General features: G+C 40.3%; 1 protein-coding gene across 3 annotated transcripts in view; it reads right to left on the bottom strand.

Annotated features, from left to right (window-relative positions):
- Positions 1 to 23,532, bottom strand: part of LOC306821691 (CUB and sushi domain-containing protein 1) — a 418,062-nt gene that overhangs the window by 82,498 nt on the left and 312,032 nt on the right. For all 3 annotated transcript variants that reach the window (XM_079340244.1, XM_079340245.1, XM_079340246.1), the window contains 6 exons: positions 20,668 to 20,794; positions 19,918 to 20,129; positions 16,852 to 17,043; positions 14,156 to 14,294; positions 9,379 to 9,566; positions 6,965 to 7,159 (listed from right to left, as the gene is read on the bottom strand). In XM_079340244.1, the coding sequence (XP_079196370.1) occupies positions 6,965 to 7,159; positions 9,379 to 9,566; positions 14,156 to 14,294; positions 16,852 to 17,043; positions 19,918 to 20,129; positions 20,668 to 20,794 (1,053 nt within the window). The remainder of the gene's footprint in view (positions 1 to 6,964; positions 7,160 to 9,378; positions 9,567 to 14,155; positions 14,295 to 16,851; positions 17,044 to 19,917; positions 20,130 to 20,667; positions 20,795 to 23,532) is intronic.

Genomic DNA, 23,532 nt, shown 5'->3' with positions numbered 1-23,532 from the left:
AATGATGTGTTAAAAAGTTAAAGCACTAAATGCAATGTATTGACCATGTACACTGTATTTATAGTGATGAAAAAGAATAACAACCATCAGCCTTTTTCAGGGTATTTCATATATTGTTGTTTTATATTTCAGATCAAAGCAGCAACGTTTTTAAGAACACAGTTTGTTAAAGTCACTACAAGTTCAGACATTGCTGAAATAAAACAGGAACTTGATTTTCTGTATATTCCACGTTACACGTTTTATCATTAACCAAACCCACATAATTCTCTTTTAGCCAGCCCTTTTCAAGAAGTGCAACAGAGGAGAGAGTGAGTATGACTGTAGCCTTGTGGCTACGCAGTGTGTGATTCAGAAGGTCAGGGGACGCAGAGAAAAAACAAGTGACTAGTGCCTAGTGTAGCATGGATAAAGATGTAGAGAGAGCGGTCAGGCCTAGCCAGCCATGAGAACCTATTGTGAGACCTGTTGGTTTTTTTCCACTGGAAAAGCAAGGACCTCTGCTGTTCTTTTACAGTCACTGGAAGCACATTCAGGCTGCTTGAGTGCGTCAGGGAGGTGAAGACCTTTGATAGTCATTAACTGAAGTGTTGACATGACCTTACTGGCTCTCACCTTCCTATTTTAAGGTTTGCCATTTTTGATTTCTAGAAGACAGACATGACCATATTGTGTGGTGCTATAATAAAAAAGTATTTGCTAGTCAAGTTACTGAGTTTCCACCAGAGTTATTGTATTATAAAAGTAAGAAGTTACTTGGGATAGTAACTTAAGCGTCACTTTTTTTTTTGCTTTAATCATAATATTAATGTTCACATCAGAATTGAGCTGTGACAATTCACACATTTCAAAAAGCAGTGTAGTCATTTTCAATATGTAAGTATTTTACTAATTAGATTTGTAAAGGCAGCAGACCTAACAGTTGTTATGAAGCACATCACAGACAACACACCTGTCTATCAGTCTATAGTCTGTCTTCCAGTGTTTTAAGTCAAGCCGGCTGTTTGAATGGAGTATCTCCTGCTTGTCTAACAAGCTAACATGAGCTGCCCCTGGGTCTCGGGTGTTTGCAGCACCGGGCTAACTAGAAGTGTGTTGTTCTTTAGCTCGGTGCTTCGTTCTTCTGAGAGAAGTGTTCTTTCCTGCCCATAGACTTCAACTCCCTGCTATATTATTGTCGTTTAACTCGAGCAGGGGAAAACAATGTGTGTGTTCTTGAAACAGAAAGCTCTGAATTCTGAGCTGGCTGTGTGTTTGTTTCCAGTGCATGACGTTCTTTCTCCCAGGATGCTACTGTGCTGACATTAGCATAGCCTGGCCTGTCAAATCGTGTCGATATACCTTAATCCTGTGCTGTTGTCAGCCGTTTCACATAGTTACTTAGTAACACATTAGTCCCAACAGTGATTAGGACACAAGGAAGGAGCAGGAAGAAGTAAACAAAGCTATTCAGATTTCTGAGCTGGCTTATTAGCTATAGTGTATACCATTGAATAAGACTCTAGGTTTGCACAGACACTGACTCCTGCTTTTTAGTGCCAACATCAAATAATCTTAGATTTTTTTCACAAAAAAATGTTTGCTCATACAGTCTGAAAAGCATGAACTACATCACAGCCATATGTCCACTTGAAGAAGACAACAACTACAAAAGGCACCAACAATAAAAACAAAGCAACAAGTTGAATTCCCCTAATTAGCATTGCATACAATTAACTTCAATCATTGAAAAGCTTGGGTGACTTCTAGCTTGTGAAGTCAGCTGAAGTAGCTTCTAGCCACTTTTTGAATTATGGAGCTCGGAAGCTGTCGTCTGAGAGGCTCCTTTGTGTGCTTATCTGGGATCAGTGTCAGGACGGAGCTGTAGCCATGATGTTAATCAAGGCTAACAATAAGTTTGTCACCCTGAAGTTACTTGTCAAGTTTTGAATACAGAACAGCCGCCGATGTGTTGCGTGCTTACTACCGATGGAGAGCAATCAAACTTTTACATTTAAAATGCTTTGTGACAGGCACACAAGGTCCCTTTTGCGTGTCTATTTACTGTATACCTTTCACAGCAGAAGAGAGTTATAATTAAAATCCCAGCAGTGATGTACAAGCTTGATTTAAGATGTTAACACAGATTTGCATACAGTTCATGTTTTGTTGGAAAGTTGCCTGCAGTGATGTCATAGACCATAACAAATTCATGTACTTAAACACACCATGGATAACAGTCGAGAAATCAAGCAAGTTTGCATGAACATGAGTGGTTTCCCATAGTCTGAGTGCATGTGTGTGTTTTTTGTGGGAAGATGCATGTGCGTGAAGTCTGCCTCTGGGCGGCACTCTGTAATAGCTACGTCTCTCTCTTGCTTTACCTCTCTGTGTCTCTCTGCCTCACTTGCACGCACACATACACGCACACGCACACACAATCTCTCTCTCTCTCTCTCTCTCTCTCTCTCACACACACACACACACACACACACACACACACACACTCAAACACACCCTATCAACAGTCACAGAGAATTCCTTCTTCCTCGCACCAGCTCTTAGTTACCATGGAAACCAATAAAAGAGTGGTTTAGGATGGGATGTGTGTGCATGTGTGAGTGTGTGTGTGGTTGAGAGAGAGAGAATTAGAACGAGAGCGAGCCAGAGAAAAATCGTGAGAGAAAAATGTAGAGTATATCAGCCACAGACAGAGAAGGTGGGAGGAAGGTAAAATAGGAAAGCGAGCAAAGGGGGGTGGGGGGGATAAGTACAGAATAAAGAAAATAGAAGGTGAAAGAGGAAAATGTGAGGGGGGGGGGGTGGGGAGGGGGGGTACAGAGGAGACAGAGGGAGTGTAAGTGGTGATGTATTATTTAAAGAGGTCTCACCCTGTCTAATGAGTTTGGTCTAAAAGCCCCAGGAGCTGCCCAAAGATAGAGACGGACAGACAGACAGAGAAACTTCACAAACTATGTGGGGAGAAAATCCAATGTGCAATATGGGCCAAGGGAGGAGAAGAGCTATATTACTCGGAAGATTTAGTTAAACTGTTCTGCTTTAAATACAGTTTATGAATTGGTCTAGAGTGTCATTTACATCAATCATTGCCTGAATCTGGGACACAAAAAGGGTCCGAGCCAGTAACTGAATTCAGATCTGTGTTACTGGGGGTAAAATATAGAACACACAAACTGAACCAAAGAAGAGCCGAGTTAACTTTGTTGCAAAATGTTGTGGTTGGTCAATCAGCTTGTAAAAAACAACTGGACCCATTGCGATACACAAAATAGATAACAGACATCAACGTCGGTGGGAGTCAATGCAGTTACAGCCAGTGAAAGGCAGAAAGCATATCCTGATTACCAACAAGCATTAACATTTAGTAATAATTAAAAGTACCATATTTTTAGTTAATATCCCCTGACGTTCTCCACAGGCAGGATAGATCCTTAACAAATGTAATGTATTTCATCAGATCGATCGCACACTGTAAATATCAGTACGAACGATGATGACGCAGCATCTAAAGACAACGGATTATGTTTTTATTCTAACCAAAAATCCTGCAAAGTGCAATGCAACACAGCTGATCCTGCAGCAAAAGATAAAGAATAGTTTAGTCCAAAAATATTGATCACAGATTAAATGAAATCAGTGAATTAACTTGATTTATTTTTCTGGTGAAATACTAAATATATCTTCAAATAATGAAGTGAAAGTAACCTGCACAATAATTATGAGCGTTGAGAGGTGGGTTGTTCGTAGTCGTCACATTAGAAATAAACAGGCAGCAACAGTTCAACAAATTGAGCTTGCGTCAAGAAAGTCGCTTTTGTGCTCCTGAATCAACAAACAGATACAGCAAAGAACACTCTTCCCAAAGCTGAAGTAAAAGAAGTGGATCAGTGATATATGGAGAAACAACTGGATCCCTACACCCTGACCCCCGCAATGATCCAACCATGCTAATGTTTGACTTCATGCTTTGATTTGTCTACTTCCCCGGCTTTGAAATCAGGTACATATAAATGTCAGGAAGCAATTTCTGGCCAAATGTCAAAGTCCACGGTCCACTGTGTCTTTAGCAAACTGTCGAGCTCTCTTCTGTCATGTCTCAATGTCCTTAAAGGGATACTTCACCCATTTGCATGAAGCTTTGTATCATTAGAAACATGGTAGTAGTGTTGAATGGTCGTGAATCCAGCCCTCATTTTGCCCTGAGACGAGAAAAATGTGTTTTTCTTTGCCTGGAAGTTTTCTTCATGTGATGCAATATGACGCTTTTTGCATCACATTAAGAAAACTTTCAAGCAAAGAAAAACAATTTTTTCTCGTCTCAGGGCAAAATGAGGGTTGGATTCACGACCATTCAACACTACTACCATGTTTCTAATGATACACAGCTTCATGTAAATGGGTGAAGTATCCCTTTAATGTAAGCAGATATTCATCTGTATTCTCTCTTGTTTGATTCATTTCCCTAAGTGAAAACAGCTGAGAATGTTTCGACACTTAGTCTCACTTAGGGGCCGTAGTCTGGTGGAAAAGTGGTGTCAATGCATTACCCTCTATCTTATCATTTTAAGCAATATATTTGCATAGGAGCTAACAAGATATGTTTCCCCTATATTTTGTCAGGTACCTAGAATAAGAGAATGATAAAGAAGCACCTGCTTTAAGCTACTGGAACAATCATTTTGTTCTGATTTTTGAACCCCACTGAGGACAAAGCAGTTTGTCTTATCTTTGTGCTTTCCGATACATAAGAAAGAAAATCATCCTGCTGTCCTTTAACAGTCACCGAAAGGAGAACTATAATACTCACTTTCACCATTAACCCTGTCAGTCTGGGACACCTATTGAGAAGCGTTGCGAGCTTTGTAGCTAAAAATTAATCTGATACCTCTCCCTTAAATGTTTAATTTCAGTTTCTGTATCTTTAAGGCCAACATACCCACATGCCCACTTTCCTCTGATTGGCCATCTATGTTTGCAGTTGCAGGAGAACTTGAGTGAGCTTCTGGGTGGACGTGTCCTTAAAAGAGCAGTCAGGGTTTGTATAACCTCCTTTAAGTGCAAAGTTTTTCATAACATCTCGATCCTAATAGAAAGAAACAATATCTGGGGATTACGCCAACAACTGTGTATCATGTGTCTGAGGTTTTGTGTAGAGATTCAACACTGTACTATTATATGCATGTATAAGAAATATGGCTCAGCATATAAGAGCTCCTCTAAAGTGAGCATTGAACACAAAAGGTGTTTCTGCAGCCTAATCTCTATCAGGCATTTGCAGAAGTTATCAGTCTCATCCCTGACTGTCTGCTTTGTTTTTGTAGGTCATACAGAGGCATCAGTATGAAATATGGGTGTTTTATTATAACCAGCTTAACTCCACACTGGAATTTTAAAGTGTAATTGTACTCACTGAATGACAGCCTAAACTGCATTACAGCATTTTGTAGCTAAAGGAGAACACACCTTAAGGGAGTAAAGTAAACATCAATTAATACATGATACATGAATCAACAGCCTGATTCAGTTCAGCCTTTCAGAGTTTGAGATCTTTTTTTTTTATCTGATGGAGCACCATTATGTGGTCTTCCATTACGAGCAGTCAAATGCGACTAAAATATCAATACTTGGCTTCAGTCCATCAATACTTTATTGTGGGGGAAGAGCATCTGAATAAAAATCTGAATCAATTTCAGCCACCACCATTTGCTAATGAAGACAAATACTGATAGTCTTTGTGTATGCCTACAAATACTGGAAAATTCTAATTTAGTCCAGGCAAGAAATGAGAATTGTTGATGATTTGTTAAATCATGGCCTTAAAGAACAGACTAACTGTCTCCCTGACTCCTCCTCTGAAGTCAGTTCTAATCCTCTAATTGAAAGAAACTGAACGAGTGAGGCCCACAACAATGTGCTACATCTTCATTACATCCACGCAAAAAAATGACATTTTTCTGTCAATAACTTTACTCATTTAAAGTTCCTCAAAGATGTAGCTCACAATATATAAAAGAAAATGTATATTGAATTACGCTTGTTTCTTATTTTATGCTTTTGATCAACAGATTATCACATAGTCTTATTTGAAAACCATACTGGACAAAGAAGTGTCACAGAGAGGCGGCTGATTGATCGAGAAATAAGAAATAAGTCCATGAGCATTTCGTCCCCTGCTGTCTGTTATTCATTGTTAAGCTACGTGAGTGCAATTATCACATCTTCCATTCTCTCCCCTCTTTGTTGTGTCTCAGACATTATTTAACAAGCTTTCAAAGGAGCCTTTGTGAAAGTGTTAAAAAGTATACGTAAGTAGGTTGTATTTTCTCAGTGTGTGTGTGTGTGTGTGTGTGTGTGTGTGTGTGTGTGTGTGTGTTCTTGTTTTGTGTCATTTGTGCTCGCTTTAAAATTCCTTCCATGTCCTGCCATCTTGCTCCATGGCTTATTTGAATTGTATACCCATGTGGCATCAGGCCAAGATCACACACACACTGAGGCAGGCACAGCCTCAAATATGCACACACACGCGCACACACACACACACACACACACACACGCACATACCCCAAATCCCCAAAATCACATATACACTTTGAATGGCAGTTTGTCAGTTGTCACTTCCTTGGCTCTCTGAGCTGTCAATCAGTTAGACAGTTCAGCCTTCCAATTGCTGACGGACTCTGTTGATGTGCACACACACACACACACACACACACTCACACAGCTACAAAAAAACACACACACAGAATAACATTTCACTTTTTCAGCAAGTCATTATTTTGCTCGGTTTTGTACATGGTAACTTTAAGTATTGAGTGCAACTTTTAAGAGCATGTTGATGTGTGCAAGCACACGCGGGTGATTTTTCCAATAGTTTATCATAAGCAGGGAGGAGCCTATAAGATTAGGGTCATCATGGTGCATATGTACAGTATGGGAAGTTTAGTATTTGATGTGCATTTCCTACCTTTACAAGATGGCAGAGCACTGTCCCACACTGGCTTCCCATCATGCCCCATGACACAGGTGATGGTTTCCCTGCCCACTGTTGTGTAGCCGTGGTGACAGTTGTATGACACCTGAGATCCCAGTTTGTAGTCGTAACCTGTCCGACTGGCATTCATAATGTTACCAGGGTCAAAACAGGCCTCTCTGGGTTTTTCTGTGGAGAAGAGATTGAGTTAGTGAAAAAGCACACCGCCCAAGGGATTTTTACTAATTATTATTTGTCAAACCAGCCAGAGTACCAGAGTCTCTTATCGTGTTACTCTTTCATCAACATCATTTCTATTCACCTATGAATGAATATAAAAGCTTACACATAGCTGTACAAAGGAATGTAAAGTAAATAAAGTATTTTACTGATGTTTGTTGACCCTCACCATACTGTGGTGCTAAATCAAAGTTTTTTTTCCGTTAATCTGTATAGATAATAGGGTTCAAAGATGGCTAAAAAAATAAGAGAAGAGAAAAAAGAGCAGTACAGGAGTTAAAGATGTAGAGCCAACCATGGTGAAAAACTGCCTTGGAAATTCATGACTTGGCAGCTGACCAGCCTGTTTGTGTTTTTGTTACTGTGATCGTCAAATAACAATAAGATATTGGGCTTGACGGAGGGAAACTAACAGAGAGAGAGAGAGAGAGAGAGAGAGAGAGAGAGAGAGAGAGAGAGAGAGAGAGAGAAAGAGAGAGAGATGAGAGGCTAGATGGAAGAGAAGCAGGGAGATGATTAAGGTTGTGTTTTAATTAGAGAGATGGCAGATGAAAAGTCGACATTTAATGACAAAAGTACAGAGGTGTGAGGTAGCGTGAGGCGACAGACAACAGAGAAAGAGATAATCTTTTTTTAATTAGAGATAAATGAAGTGAGAGAAACAACAGGGGGAAAAAGAGTTTCAAAAACTTGACAGAGCAAATCTAGTCTCTAGTCAGACGAACAACTCATCATCAGTTCCGCATTGCTGTTAAATCAGCCCCAGTCAAGCAACGTCTGTAAAACCAGGATGAGTCACAATGTGTGGAAGTAAACAACTGACGAGCTGACACGTGACGGCACAGGCTTTCATGTGAAGGAAACACTTCTGATGTACAGTAAGGAGGAAATGAACAGAGGAGGTAGCTTAAGTTATTATCCAGTTTGGAACAGGAATCACTCTTGTATTGATTTTTTAATCCTTTCACTTCTTTAAACTCTGAGAACACAGACGTAGTAATGCAAACTAAACATCCCCGTCTATGACTATAGCTTGTGCTACATCAAGCATATATTTTCAGCTTTAGCTTATTTTCTGGAAAGGTGTTACTTTTTCCCATGTTTTCCTTAGTATTATAGGGGTATTATACCAAAATTGTAAGTAGAAGTCCTATACATATGTCTTTGTTTTAATTTACAAAAAAAATGTGTGCAAACTCCTGCTCGAAATGGTCACAATACACCGACAGCGTTTTAGTCCCAAAAACTTGCAAATGCATTGTGCAATTGAGACGGTGACATCATTCTCCCTCTTTCTCAGTGTAAGAGAACGGGAGGCACCTGTGGCATTGTGGTTAATGTGCACGCCCAAATTTTGCGCATTCTCAACCAGCCCCCCTTCAGAGGGGTACTGGGGGGATCACAAAGCTCTGTTTGCTCTGAGGTTGTAAAAATAGATTTGGATATGTTGGGTTTAAACATAACTGGGAAATGTGCACAAAGGTGTTTTTGGCAGCCTCGACCTCAAATCTGACTGATGGCTCCTTTACTGAACGACAATTCCCACCCCCCTTCTAATTGACAACTCTATCCACTGTCCTGTCTCTCTAATTAAGGCATAAAGTGAAAAGAAAAGCGCTGGGTTAAAATTACGACCCACGATTGTTTGTTTTATAAGCTTTGGTACTTTTCGGATCCATAGATCTCTTAAAAAAGTATCAATTGAAAAATAATGGGGGATTTAAAAATCTTAGAGTCAGACATTTTGACAAGTTTAGCATGCTTATGCCTGTGAATAATTCATGTATATTTGACCACCTTCAAACATCCTTATGGTTCTTATTAAATCCAAATTCACTCTGTTCATTGTTGCTTTTTGGAGGAGGATCATTTTCCCTTCAAAACTGTCAGAAGTTGCAAGACCTTATTAAAACCAGTGCACTACATAATCAACTGCTATTAACATGTCTGCTTCCATTATTTGCTCCATCCTCCCGTGAATGCTGCTTAGGCAATAAGGAGAGAGAGGCTGAAAGCAAAAATATGAAAAAAAAAATCAATAGTGTGCAGATTGGTTTTAAAGCATTTGGTTGTTATTTGAGAGGGAATCCATTACCTTGATGCGACCTTGTAGGAAAATGTACAGAGACATTGGATTATTAAGGTATGGTTTTTTGGGGTTTAATTACCTCTGAATTCGATGGCGAAACCGGACATGCCCAGTGAGGCGTCAGATCTGAATGCGAGGAAGAGACTGTTACCACCGCTCTCGATTCGGTCCGGGGCCTGGTTGCCTTGGAGACTTGCAAGTAACGGCCCATTAGAGTCTTCACCTTCATAGATGTGCAGGAAGTCATAGCTTGGCTCCATGTTGAAGCTTGGGGTACAAAAAAAAAGAAGAAGCTAGTAATACATTGAGATTGATTGTGCTGTTTGTTTATGTGTCCTTATTCAAATTCTCCAAACAATTAATCCAGTGATGTGTGTTATATTAAAATACCAGCTCCTGTTAATGACTTGAAATTAGTTTGTGCTGTCTCTCGTTTAATCTTCTTCCTCTAATTCTGACGTGTGTGACTTTTTCCCGAAAGTGTTTACTGCATTCAAGAGTGAACATTTTCAATGTTGTTTTTCTTCCTGCAAAAAAAGGTCCAAAACACTGACTTAATTGATATTTGAAAAAGAATCATCCTACCATCGATGTGTTTGTGCATTTTTGTGTGAAAACCCAACACAATATATATCCTGATTTTTTACTCCTCCATGTACGGGCTTATGCTAGCTCGCTGTGTTGTTTCTCGATAAAAGATGTGCTTGTTTTCACTTCGACAGCTTTTCCTCATCTCTCTGCACATACATGAAGACATTCGGTCCTCATGAGGGTACAATATTAGAACACACACACACACACAAGGTCTCTGTGTTTGCTCTGACAGTGGTTGTGTTAGCCTTGTCTCCCACCTGTCAAACAAAGACAATTTGAGTGTGTGTGTGTGTGTGTGTGTGTAAGCACAGACAGGCACACACAAACATACCCATACATACAAACACACACACACACACACACACACACACACTGTAGACCTATACACTTTCAGGCAGTGTGTGTGCATAAGCTGTGTCTCCCACCTGTCAGCTTAAACCAACGAGCTCACTGTGTGGCTATTCGCCGTGTGTGTGTGTGCACACGTGTGTTTGTCTGTGTGTGTTTGTAGGTGTGTGTGTGTGCAGAATTTTATTGCAAAGAAAGGTAAAGAGGATGGTAGATTAAAAGATGCATTATCTTCATAGCCACAGTGAAGCATTATTAATAAACAGCAGCGAGAAGGTGCCGGAGATCATCATTGTGTTTGTTAACCTCACAATCACGCCATCATTTGACACAACAACGAACAGTGATTTGAAACGACAAATGCATTTCAATCCTCAGGTCTTTTGGAGTCACACATTAAGGTATTAATTAAGGTAAGTATTACAAATATGATTGAAAAGTGATTGAACTCCAGAACATCCTAAAATAATTATATTTCAAGTTTGGACAAAAGAGGAGAATTTTCAAACTTACAAAACATCTTAAGTAATCATTACCGAAGTCAAAGTAAGTGCAAAGAACGCTCAATTTTAAGCCCTGTGTTTGTATCTCATGCACATTGGGCTTAACTGCACATAAGCTAAATTTTTTCACTGACAAAGCATTAAAATGATCCCTGCTAATACCTTTTACATTGGTGATAAAACTCAGGGTCTGAATGCTTAAGCTACTAAATGTCATAAAAAAACACAACATAAAGATCTCAGTGAACAGAACGTCACCGCTCATGACCAGAGGAGAAACAAAGGGGTCAGGTAAAAGTTAAGACTTTAATCTAAATCAATACAAACCTTTTTAACGTTTAAGACGTTCTGTTGTTTAGTGATTGTTCATACGGCCACATCGCTGTGAGAGAACGTTCAATGTGACCACTCTCAGTCAGCAGTGAGCACACAGAACATTTAGAGAACACAGCATCACTTTCAAACAAAGACAGTAGGATGTGATGTGAACAACATAGATAATTATCTGGACGATACCTTTTAGCACCACAATAACAGAAAAGGTTTTGTTGTACTCTTTAAGGCCAATTTTCAAAATTAGTGATGATTACATTTGAGAGACATAAATGCTCCTCTGATCTGATTTAAAGACTTACAAAAAGACTGACTCATTCTTAATGAGATTTCAGCTGCTTTTATGAAACGCAACATGATGAAACTTACATTTATTGTGGTCTATTTGTCGCCAAACGAAACTGAACATTCACCGCTCATTGTAGCCTAAACAAATTAACATCGACATTTATGTCTTTCTACCTCCCCTCTTATCACCAACATCCCATTTCAAACTGGGGATTTTCTCTTCTGCGAGTTGCGCGTCTCTCCTCCAGTGTGCTCCTCTCCTCCTCTTTCCTTATATCTTGCCACCTTCTCTGAATTTCATCTGTTGTTCTTTTTGTTTAACAACAGCATTGACTTTCTCACCTATACTCTTCCTTGTTGCATTTCTTCTTGTTCTATCCAGATTTATTTGCTTTAGATGGATAATGATTTATTTGATTCTTCCACTAATACCTGTAATTCCATAAGACTGAATTTCATTTTGTGTTTGCGGTCATTCTGCTTTCCGTCCAAACTCTCTGTGACATAAACCAGTGAAACCCCGGCCTCCATTATCTCTGCATCTGTCATCATTTATGCATTTTCCCTGTTGATCATCTCAAAGCGCACACAAACCAAACAAACAGTTCAGTTCTTTTTATGTGGGGTCTTCATAACTCAGGCCCATGTCTAGAAGTTTGTTGCTGACAGTGAGCTACTTTGGTTATGTTAGAAGTGAATCTCGCTTTGGTTTAATGAGAGTAGTCTCTTGTTTATGGGAGGTTTTCCACATGCAGATGGATTCATTTGGTACCATCATGGAATCAAAGTGTGTGTTAATGAGCATCTGACTGTACTTGGCCTCATCCCTGACAATACAGCACAGATTTGTTTTTATCCCGTGTGGACAACAGTGAGTCATTCAAAGTCCACACTTAGAAATAAACAGAAAATAAACTCATGAACCGAGTCCATGGGGGTTGATACATTTTTAAATGTGAGCTAGAAGAAAAACACATTTCAGAGAAATTGCCTTTGGGACTCTTTCTATCCCCTAAATCTTTAACTTTGTAATTTAGAAGGGTTTTCTCAGGTATTCGGACAAACTGATTAAATATTAATATCATCAGTAAGACTATTGCTCAGCACGGTAGCTTTCTTTCAGACGCATTGCCTGAAAGTTGCAGAGAAACCTTGCTTTTGCTCTCTTGACTTTTACATCGTGGAGGTTTTCTTGAATGTTAAACTTCTTTGGAAAACAAAATCCTGAACTAATGTGCAGAAAGAAAAGACAAGAAAAGAAACATTATGATGCTGACACATGTTACCTTAAGTGCACCTTGAGTTTTAATTGCCTAAATGATCAAAGCTTTGTTGTTAAAGCCACCAGTTTTATTTATCGTGACTCACCACTAATTGTTGTCCTGCTTTGTAATGTGCAGGAATGTTTTGACATTTTTAAAAAGAGGGGAGAAAAATAAATTTATCAAAATGTCGGAAATATCAGCTGAGCGGCAGCAGCAATTTATTTAGCATTAATAAGCTCGAAAGAACGACAGCAGCCAACAAGAGAAAACACTCAAAACTGCTGAAAACAAACAGACACAAACAAGGTGAGTTGGTGTCGAACGTAGAATCACTGCTATGGGGCGTCTTCTGTTTTAGGTCCCAGACTCTCTAATATAAACAGGCGTCATGATTAACTCTGTGTTATTGTTATTGCCTCTTTTATTGTGTAGTTTTTCTCCTTGTCTATCATTTCTAGATTGTTTTGTTCTGCCTCTGTGTGTTTCCCTCCAGTTTTAGTTGCCCTCATTGTCGACTGAGTTATATGTACATGGTGCACTCTTTTGGTAAAATAAACATTTTGGACACGACTAGCTCGCTCACCAGCCACTGAGTGTGACCTCATTGTTGCCACATCTTGCAATGTGGGCTTAGGAACTTATAACTTATATTATACTGAGTGTATTTTCATAAAACTGTTGATAAATAATAAATAACTATGAAACAGATTTTTTTTGTAATATTACATGAAATATATTTTTGCATATAAACTTGTTTATTTGTGCTGGCAGACTCTGGTCTTGTGTCTGTCATCATCATTAGGACCAGCTAGCGTTACTCCGCTGACAGTCCTTCACTCTTTATTCAAACAGATCAAAGATCTTCAAAACAAAAGACAAACGTTCAGTGTGTGTTTGTATTCACCCTGATCTACTCTACTTTCTTTACATCATTCTGTTCGGGGGCCCAAAGGTACCGACCCGACCTAATAACTTATGTTATACTGAGTGTATTTTCATAAAACTTTCTTTTACAGAACATTTAGAGAACACAGCATTTCTTCTACGGCGTCCCATTCTCCTTCTTCGTTGAACTTAATAGCAGGCGACACTGTGTTTGGCTGCGATGATGTCACACTATTCCATAGCTAAAGTGGCTATCTCCATCTGTCTTACGCTCAACTTAACAAATAAGGGTACAGTTGTGTAAACGCAGGATTTACCGTCCTGAACTGAACCAAACTCTACTGAAGCAAACCGGACCACTTGGTGGAAACGAGCTCTGTCCTAATGATTGTTTTTCCCTGTTTGTTGATATGTTTGGTTTCTGAAAACATTTCATTGTAAACTATCATGTACATAAGACCCTGGGTGTCACAGTGAGAAAGCTACCGGTATTATGGAGTTTTAAAAACCTTTAAGGCTCATGCATATATGACAAAGAGAGTAGCTACAAGTGGACACGTACTCTCTCTTTCTCACACACACCTACACACGCACACACACACACATACGAACAGCCTTGTTTTGAATTCAGGTGGCCTACCTTTTGAAGATAAGAGCAATGACAAAGTCAGGGTTGACTCTAATTCTCCAATCACACTCTTTCCCAGCGGGGTAAGGGTGGGGATAGTTTGGAGACAGGATCACTCCTGAGGGGCCGCTGACGTTACCTCCACATGTTGCTGCAGAGACACAAAGGCAGAGAGAGAAAAGAGAGGAGAAAAGATGATTACGCAGCATTGGGCTTGGGGTAATTTAGGAAGAGAATCGCCCCTGATTGACCACTCAAACGACCCCCACAGGTAGACAGAGAATAGGAGAGTTAGTCCATGATGAGGAGAAAGGCAAGGGGTTGGTTAGGAGGGAGAGAATGACTCCTGGTGGGCTGCTGGTTTTATCTCCACAGGTAGATGAAGAGGATGAAAGACCAAAGAAAGACACTGTGAGGTTTAGTTACGGCGTGTAAGGCCGGGGGGTAGTTAGCAGGGCGAATCACCCCTAGTGGTCCCGTTATCCCACAACAAGCCAGAGCGCGAGAAAGAGATATCGGCAAGAGAGACAGATAGATGCTTTCAAGCAGCAATTTGGTGATGCGAAGGACGAATGTTTAACACGGAGCGGTGTCCTGGGGGTGGCAGGTGGGTGTGATCGGATTATCAACGGTGAAAAATACGTAAACAAAGGCATTAACAGATGCAAATCACTCACAGAGAGCCACTCTTTCACCCCAGACTGTTCTGTATTATGCAGGTTTAATCTTTGGAGCTTTTGAACAAACACCCCAAGGGGAAAGTTTAAAGGAAGGATGTAGTTCACGTACACAGAGGGCGCTTTAAACCTTACATTTGATCTATTGCACGGTAAAGGTGAGGTCATCGGCAATGAATCAGAGGGAATGTCAGATACGAAGCATAATGAATTTCACAGGCATGTTAACAAGGCATGTTACTGTCCTCAGACCACTCCCTAGTAGGTTTGGCTAATAAAGAAAAGTAGAAGGCAACATAAAGGTAGACTGTGGCATCCAACAACAAGGAAAATGTCTGTAGTCCCTTGCTGAAAACTGTCGTTTGGACGAGGAATATGCATTGACATACCGACTAAACATCAAGTTCGTCAAACTGTTTTCCTCAACTAACAACACTTTGATATGTGTCTCAGCTATAAATAGCCTCTAGCTTTGGCTGTAGCTTCAGTATATGGGACTGATGGTGTTCTCCCTGCTCCGCTGCAGGGATGAAAACCAGCAGAGTGGACGGGCAGATCTAGAAAATGAAGATTAAGTGGTATGTAGGCTGCATCAGGTAAAACTGGCACTTAACCCCTCCAACAGAGCATCGTGTAGCCACATATTCAGCACAGGCTGGTAACCTGCAAGAAAAGGACCCAAGGCAGCTGGTGCTAGCGCTGCTAATGCGAGCTACAATCTGACATTGTTTACTCAAATAACAAAGCTTACGTCACAAAGTCAAACACATTTCAGCTACAAAACAGATGTAAATCAAACGCAAGCATGAAGTATGAACGTGAATTGATTTTGCTCAAGTTGGACGGATTTAGACCTGTGGACTGCTCTGATTGTATGTTGGCTAAATCGTCAGGGGAATTAGCCCTTAGGAACATCCTTATACTATACGCTACATCACTTGTTACAGGATTTTCCCCCCGTTTATTCCGATTGTTTTTATGTATTCTCTGCTGTGTCCACTGTCATAATTCTGTTCCTTCAAAATACAAAGCCAAACATGTTTCCTTTAATCTCTTTTTTTTTTTTTTTATTTAACTGCATTTAAAGAACATTAAATTTAATGAGACAAAACTGAACCAAAAAAGATTTTTATACACGTGTCTCTCTTGCACAGAGATCATTCGAGTGAGCTTTTGCTGCATACAGGTTCTGTCTTCTTTTTCTTCTGACTCGGCTGTTGCTGCATTTTTTGACACAAAGGCAGGCATCAGGACTAAAATCACCTCCTTTCTTTACCGATCAAGTCAAGTGTGTCAGACCGGCCTTGTAGAAGAAAATAAAGAAAGTAAAGCACACCTGAGAGTGGGAGGGTAAAAAAAACGACTGCAGCAGCAATGTGTGAATGAAGTGTGGAGTGGGATGGGAAAGCTTGTTGGACTATAAGCAGCAGGAGGGCCCGATGATAAACCTGGTGATAATGGAGAAAAATATGCTCTGTTTTTTTTTTTTTCCAAAGGTTTTGAAATGGGAACCTGGCCACCTTTTTCCACTGTCTTCTTCAGTTTCGTGAACTCTCTCCCTAGTTTGAGTTAAGGATGTAGTTTATATACATGTTGAACTTCTCCTGTGCACCACTGCAACACCACCGTTTCTCCAACTTCTCCTTTATCTCAAAGAGCATGCCCCAAGAATAAAAAAGAAACATCTAATGCTCCAGCAGCAGCATCATTTGGGATTAGCGATCACCTCACCAGCAGGCTTCACTTGATTTACCCGCAGAGAAGTATGTCAGATGTGGCACAACAACACAGGAGTCCCTGAGGGAGCTGGCCTGTCATGTTTGTTGTTTACTCCCGACACTTCAGACTTCAGATACAACTCCGGCTCATTCCACCTCAAGAGATTTCAAATTCAGTCTGATGTATTGTTGGAGTAATCGTCGTTGCCTGTATCCAAAAATGTTCATATATCTAAGGCCCATAGACGACTGCTTCCTATTTAATCTCTTGCCTAGAATTCCTTTCATCTCAGCTTGTGCATAGTTTACCTACCCATACATGTGGGAGGGTCCGGCTGCCAGTAGAATCTATTATCCATCCGTACACATGTGATGGTGTTCTGGCCCTGCAAATGGTATCCAGGGTCACACTGGAACGTCATGCTGTCCCCGGGCTCCTTACTGTCCCCATAGCGAGAACCGTTGACAGGGATGCCCGGGTCATTGCAGGTGGTTGCTGTAGTTGCTGGAAAGTGTGAAAAGAGGAGAGATAGATGTTGAGTGACCGAGGTAGGCCGAAGGTCATTTGTGTCACTGCTGGCAGACAAAGTGGTAAACACAGGACACATGGTGAGTATTGATGAGGCGTACTATCCCAAAACTGATAATGACACACAATTATTCATTCTTGATTTGTGTTAACTAGACCAGAAACTTAAAGGATCCTCCCTCCAGGTCCAATCCAACAGGCACAGTTTGACTTTTTCTGAAAGTGTTTACGGCATTCAAAAGTGAACATTTTCCATGTTGTTTTTCTTCCTGCAAAAAATGGTCTAAACCACTGACGTAATAATGTATGGAAAAGAATAATTCAGCATTCATCGGTGTGTTTGTGCATGTTTGAGTGAAAACCCAACACAACATGTATCCTTTATTTTATTTTTTACTCCTCCATGTACGGGCTTATGCTAGCTCGCTGTGTTGTTTCTCGATAAAAGGTGTGCTTGTTTTCACTTCGACAGCTTTTCCTCATCTCTCTGTACATACATGAAGACATTCAGTCCTCATGAGGGTACAGTATTAGAACACATGCACACATGCACACACACACACACACACACACACACACACACACACACACACACACACACACACACACACATTGACACAAGGCCTCTCTGTTTGCTCTGACAGTGGTTGTGTTAGCCTTGTCTCCCACCTGTCAAACAAAGACAATTTGTGTGTGTGTGTGTAAGCATAGACAGGCACACGTATATTACAGAGAAATTGCAACCTAAAAACTCACAATTATTTGTACATGTACAAATCAAGACTTTGATTTCTGTCGGAGGTCAGCAGTGTCTGGTAGGTGAGTGATGCATCATGTCAGGGTTTGAGATGCATATCATGCCTTGCTTGTTTTTTTTAACCTTTTATGTTGTTTCATTCACACACGGAAGTCAGGACATCTCAAGAAATTACACAATACATTGTAGGGTCGTGAAGGAGCACAGAAAAAAAAACAATAAGAAAGGATTTAGAACAAGAAACGTCACAGATATGTTTGGAGGAGATCTGAGACTTAAAGGGATACTTCACTCGTTGAAACGAGGATCTGTATTAAAATTGGGTCAAATATTGTATATAGTGGAAATGTGAATGAAAGAGTGAAGTTGGTGCCTTGTTGACCGAGAATTTCACAAGAATTGGAAGCAGTCCATATGATTTACATCCAAACTGAGCAAAACATTTTCTTCTTTAGAAATACTCCAACAGCTGGTGTACAGACCAAACTGTATTATTAGGCCATGTTTATTGTATTACTTCAGTAAAAATAAATGAATTTATTTCATGTTAGTGTTGAAGATTGGGACATAGGAAAGACAACATGTAAAGTAATAAAGAGTTAAATATAAGGAGTCATTACCATAGTAATGGAATAACAGTGCTCTGATTAGTTTTTAAGTTAGTGCAAATATTTGTTGTGTTAAAATTGGGGAGAATGGGAAAAAATAAATAAACATGTGAACGAGAGTTGGAGACAAAACGCAGTGGATGTAAATATTTATACTGGAATTATGCATCTCTTTCAAAAGCATCTCAGGCAGGCATATGTTGGTGTTTTTGTGTGTGTGAGATTTGCATGAATATGTATGAAAGTCAAAGAGCAAGTGTTGGATATAAATGGCTTCGTAAAGAGAAACAAGAACAAGAATTTGTATCAACGACAGTGAAGGTGGGATCCTCTAGACAGTCTGAACTCTCGCTCCCTAACTTTTCTCACTCTGTGTCTCTGATTGATTTTGCTGCTGCGGTGACTCTAATCATGATTCTTAACGCAGTGTTCAAGAAGCACAGCTATTTTACAGGTTAGCCTGTCTTTAAAGGAATTGGACGAATAACTTTCAGTCAACCTAAGGACTACAAATAAACAGAACACACATCACAATCATACATTCAAAGTTTGTTGGAAAAGGTGAGTCTTTATCAGTGATTTGAATGTAGAAGGGTCCATGCAGTGATGAATGTCAGTTCCAGAGGGAGGGGGCAGCTATGCAGAAAACTCTGTCCCCCCAAATTGAGAGGGGGAAGGAGGGGACATAGAGGTTAAAGGCTTTATGTGTGAGGAGAGGGATTTGAAATTGGATACGGTTAAAGCCCCTTGAAGAACCGCTACTTCCTCATTGGCTTCATTTTTCAAAGACTGGAGGTTGCTGCTTGAGAATTACACACCACGGGGCCTTTTTTTTATTTTCTGCCTGCATTCACACCACCACGGTACCTACTCTGAAGCCGGAGCAAAAAGGTTCCTCTTAATGGGGTATTAGAAATTAAAATAGTTCCTGAGGTGTGGAATCCATTAAAAAGGGGGGAGTTCCTAAAGCTATGAAAAAGTTCCCGCAGTCTGAAAACCCCTTTAAAGTTTCCGTACGTCAAAGACACATGTGACAAATGCTGTTAAATAAACGATTAACAGATTAATGACTAAATGTCAACATTCTCCTGAAAAAGAGAGACATGTCTCCGCTGAGCTCCTTCAGTACTTGTGAGTGCGAGTCCCTCTGTAAGGTATTACGTTTCTAATTTCATTCTTTGGCTGAAGGTTTTTCTGAAATCCTGTTAAGTGCAGCATAATTTCCAGATTAATTACCTTATAGCCACTATAAATGAGGTTTATGTAATAACTAAGAAACAGCATATGCAATGACTGCAGAGTTTGTTAATTAGCTCATTTAATTGCTAATTAAATTCAGCTTTTTCTTCATAAGTGGATGCTGGGGATAGAGTGATGCAGACCACCCAAATAAGTAGTCTAATGCTACTGTTTTAGTGCTATCACGAGACTTTCTTCTACTATTAGATTTCTGAGATGAATATCTTAAATTGAGAGTATACTTACTGGAGAACTGTATAGAAAATCCTTGCTTGCTGATGAAATAATCAGAGTCAAACTGCAGCGTGAGTATGTTGAAAGTCGAGTGGATGTCTTCAGGTAAGGCTGGGCCGGACCATTCTTTCAAAAGTATCCCCCCGTCCGACGGCCCAGATGGACCATCCCAAACTCTCAGGATATCGTGGCCGACTTCAGTGTCAAAAACGATGAAATGGAGGCTGAAAAAGCAACCAAAAAATAAATAAAAATAAATCATTGATCCCATATTAACATTAAGATATGTTCTTTTTCAGGAGTTTCCCATGAAAAACACGAGGCTGAGCTGGAAGTAGACGGATCAAACTAGTATGCATGCACACACAATCACAGGCACGTCAGCTGTGGCTGCGATGTGTTTGGAAACATGATGCTGACATAATGACTAATGTGGTGTAATCTTCGACACAGCAGTTGCTTTGACAGTGAACACGTATCTATAATTACTGAATTTATCATTTTTTGACAGACTTGTGAGTTTTTTTCGTTGACTTACAGCCCATTTAGAGCATGCTTTTGTGATATGCATGTTGTTGTCCTATATAAGGCTTTAAGTGCATTACTGATCTTGTTTAACATAGTCTGAGTCTGTAAGATAATCCTTTCCTATCCCATATACTTCTTCTTAATAGAAAAAAAAATCCTACTTGCTCTAGATAACTGCAGGCTATCATCATACTCACAGCAGCTTCAGTGTATATCCAACTGCTTCATAATTACCTGATAGTCTTGCCTGTGTCAGCCTCTATGGTCCAGGTGCAGTGGAGGTTGTTGTCATATGGAGCAGGATATCCGGGAGACAGAATCCGTCCAGACACTGCTCCAGTTATGTGACCTCCACACTCCGCTACAAGGACACGAGACAAAACATTACATCATGCCGCAGCTGATTTTATTCAGCTCTAACAAGTGAATATTTTGGTCCAGTCAGAGATATACAGAGGATCATTATCCTGACCGAATTAACACAGTTAAAAAACAACACACAGCAGGTATGACAAACTCTTCACACATCAATGAATCAGAAGTTGATGCATCCTTTATGAACCAGTCATTTATCATCAGGACATCTTTCTTCTTCTTCTTTGTTAAGAAAGACAGTCGGATGCTGCTGGAAATGTTTGTTTTGATCAGCTGATTCGATGTTTCCTGAAGTACAGTGGCTCTCAACTGGTTAAGCCATCATATTCATTTAAAGGAAGAATGGTGAGACTTCTTGATTCAGTACATGTCACCATTGAGCCCCAGCAATAAACCAAAACAAACTTCTGTTCCGCTATTCTGAAGCCTTAGTTCTCCTCACACACCTCCAACCCCCCTCCACTCACATGTAAACGAGGACTTATGAGTTAGAACGCATCATAATTGAGCACCATTGACCACAAGCGGCGGAAAAAATGGTCCTTTGCTCGAGATGCAATCACCTGTGTGCTGCATTGTTATGTTAGCTAATGTTAGTGCTCTGTGGTTAACTCGTAGCGTCATATTGCACAGAAATTGACACAGAATGACCGAGGTCTAAACACACGTATGTGATATCCAAATAAGCAGTGAGTATGTTATTCTCGAGTCGTTGACAAACAGTTTTATACGCAAGTCGGTCCCATCTGTGTAGACATGATATAAACACAGCTACGACAACAACACAGCTGGCAGGACTCACACTTCATTGTCGACAGTCATGACTCAGAAAGACATTCACAGAGGATTTACCTGATTTATTCAATATTTAAGTGTAAAATATTGAACATAGTGCAGCTTGAAAATCAGATGGTAAAAAACCTGTTACAGAACAACGAGACAGATCCAAACAAAAAAGCTAATGAAGCACTTCCTTGAATTTTTTAAACCCTTTTAGTGGCTCTGCCACCAACTTTTGAGTCCCGACCCACCAGTTGAGAGCCACTGATGTAGTCCATTCTGATTGGGTAAGACTGTGCTCAGGTGAGGTAAAGGGTTTGAATGGGTCTGTTTTTTGGTTGTCCTGCCCATCTTTGAAGAGCTCTACTTTCAAAGCAACCAGATCATTTGGATCATGTTTCTTGATCTTCTTTCCTTCCCTATTACTGTTTCAGTTCCTCTCCATAAGAGGCGGCTCTTCTTTAGCCGTGAATTACTTGGAGGTGTGAAGGTTGACTTAAATGAGAATCGGTTTAGAAAGGCTTGAATCATTAAATCAACCTTGAATTTTTTCCAAGCTCCTTCTTTACGTTTTCAAGGTTAGCAAATAACTTTGATGACTGTTTCCCCTTTGGGATCTCCCTATTGTGTTCAAAGTTTCATGAAAAAAGGTGCTTAATGCACAGGGGAGAACAGACTTTTTGTGTTATTTTTACATTGTTTTCAGTGGAGAGGAGCAGGGGAGATAGCAGCTCGCAGGGGAAAAGGCTGGGAGCACATTTCAACTCATCATGGTAGTACAAGGTGCGCATGGCTGCCCACTGAGCCAGCAGATCGCTGCTGATTAGAAAACAGTGTGGTGAAGAGGAGGCTCTGTGTCAGCATGCGGGTTGTATGTTTGTATGAGTTAAGAGGGCATTATTAAAACAGCTCTGCTATCTACAATACCATGACAACTTACTGCTGCTGCATTACCCCAGGCAGAATGAACCGAACCACACGCTCACATTAAAAAAAACACAAACATAAAAGGAGAAGCAGATAATGACACAACACACGCACACAAGGCCAGACACTTACTTGAAAACACTTGTGCAGTTATGCAAGCCCATGCTCACATTTGAATGCACACACCCACTCACACAATAAAACCAGTGGGTTATTTTTTTTCAATCATTCGAGTGAAAAACATGAGAAGAAAAGACAACTTCTCTGCTGTGTGTTATCAAGGAAAGCAGGTAGAAAATGTTACCGGCCCAAACACACATGAGAAGAAAAAATAGTTAGCATAGGTCAATGTCAGCTGCTCTCCTGAGATCCTGACATTTAAAACAGGGAATAACAGACATACACATATCTATAGTATGTATGAACAGACAACATAAAGAGAAACTGCCACTCTGTATACATGAAGCCTGAGGCAAAGCCATTTCTATGCTCATACATGTAGACGTAGGTCAGATAAGGAAGGGGGACAGTCATCGCCAAACGCCCTTAAAGACAGAAAATTGAGGGAGATACAAGGCTAGCTATTAAGGTGGTTAGCCTGGGGCTCTACCAGCAGCAACAGAACGGCTACAATTAATGACTGGCTGCAGTGGTGTACACGCTCACATCCTGAGATTGCAGTGGTGTACACGCTCACATCCTGAGATTTACACACATCTAGTCAATAGAGTCATACTCATTCTCATTCATACCCACATGCACACACTTTCTTTTCAGTTGCCATTAGCAACCACGTTAGGTCATGTCCCACCTCGGAGAGCTCAGGTGTGCTGGCAGGTTAGACAGAGACACAAGGTTTGGGTCTGCAGCAGGGAATTCCAAATTAACAAGTGCCAAGTGCCCACATCTACCCGACAAGGTAGCAGTGCTTACAGGGAAAGTGCTTTAATGTATAAAATATGCAAAGCCACAAAATATTTATGGACAAGCAGGAATTATGGGCTTTACAAAAGGAAA

The sequence above is a fragment of the Symphodus melops genome (genome assembly GCF_947650265.1).
Source record: "Symphodus melops genome assembly, chromosome: 3".
NCBI classification, from domain to species: domain Eukaryota; kingdom Metazoa; phylum Chordata; class Actinopteri; order Labriformes; family Labridae; genus Symphodus; species Symphodus melops.
This window is presented reverse-complemented; position numbering and strand designations above follow the sequence as displayed.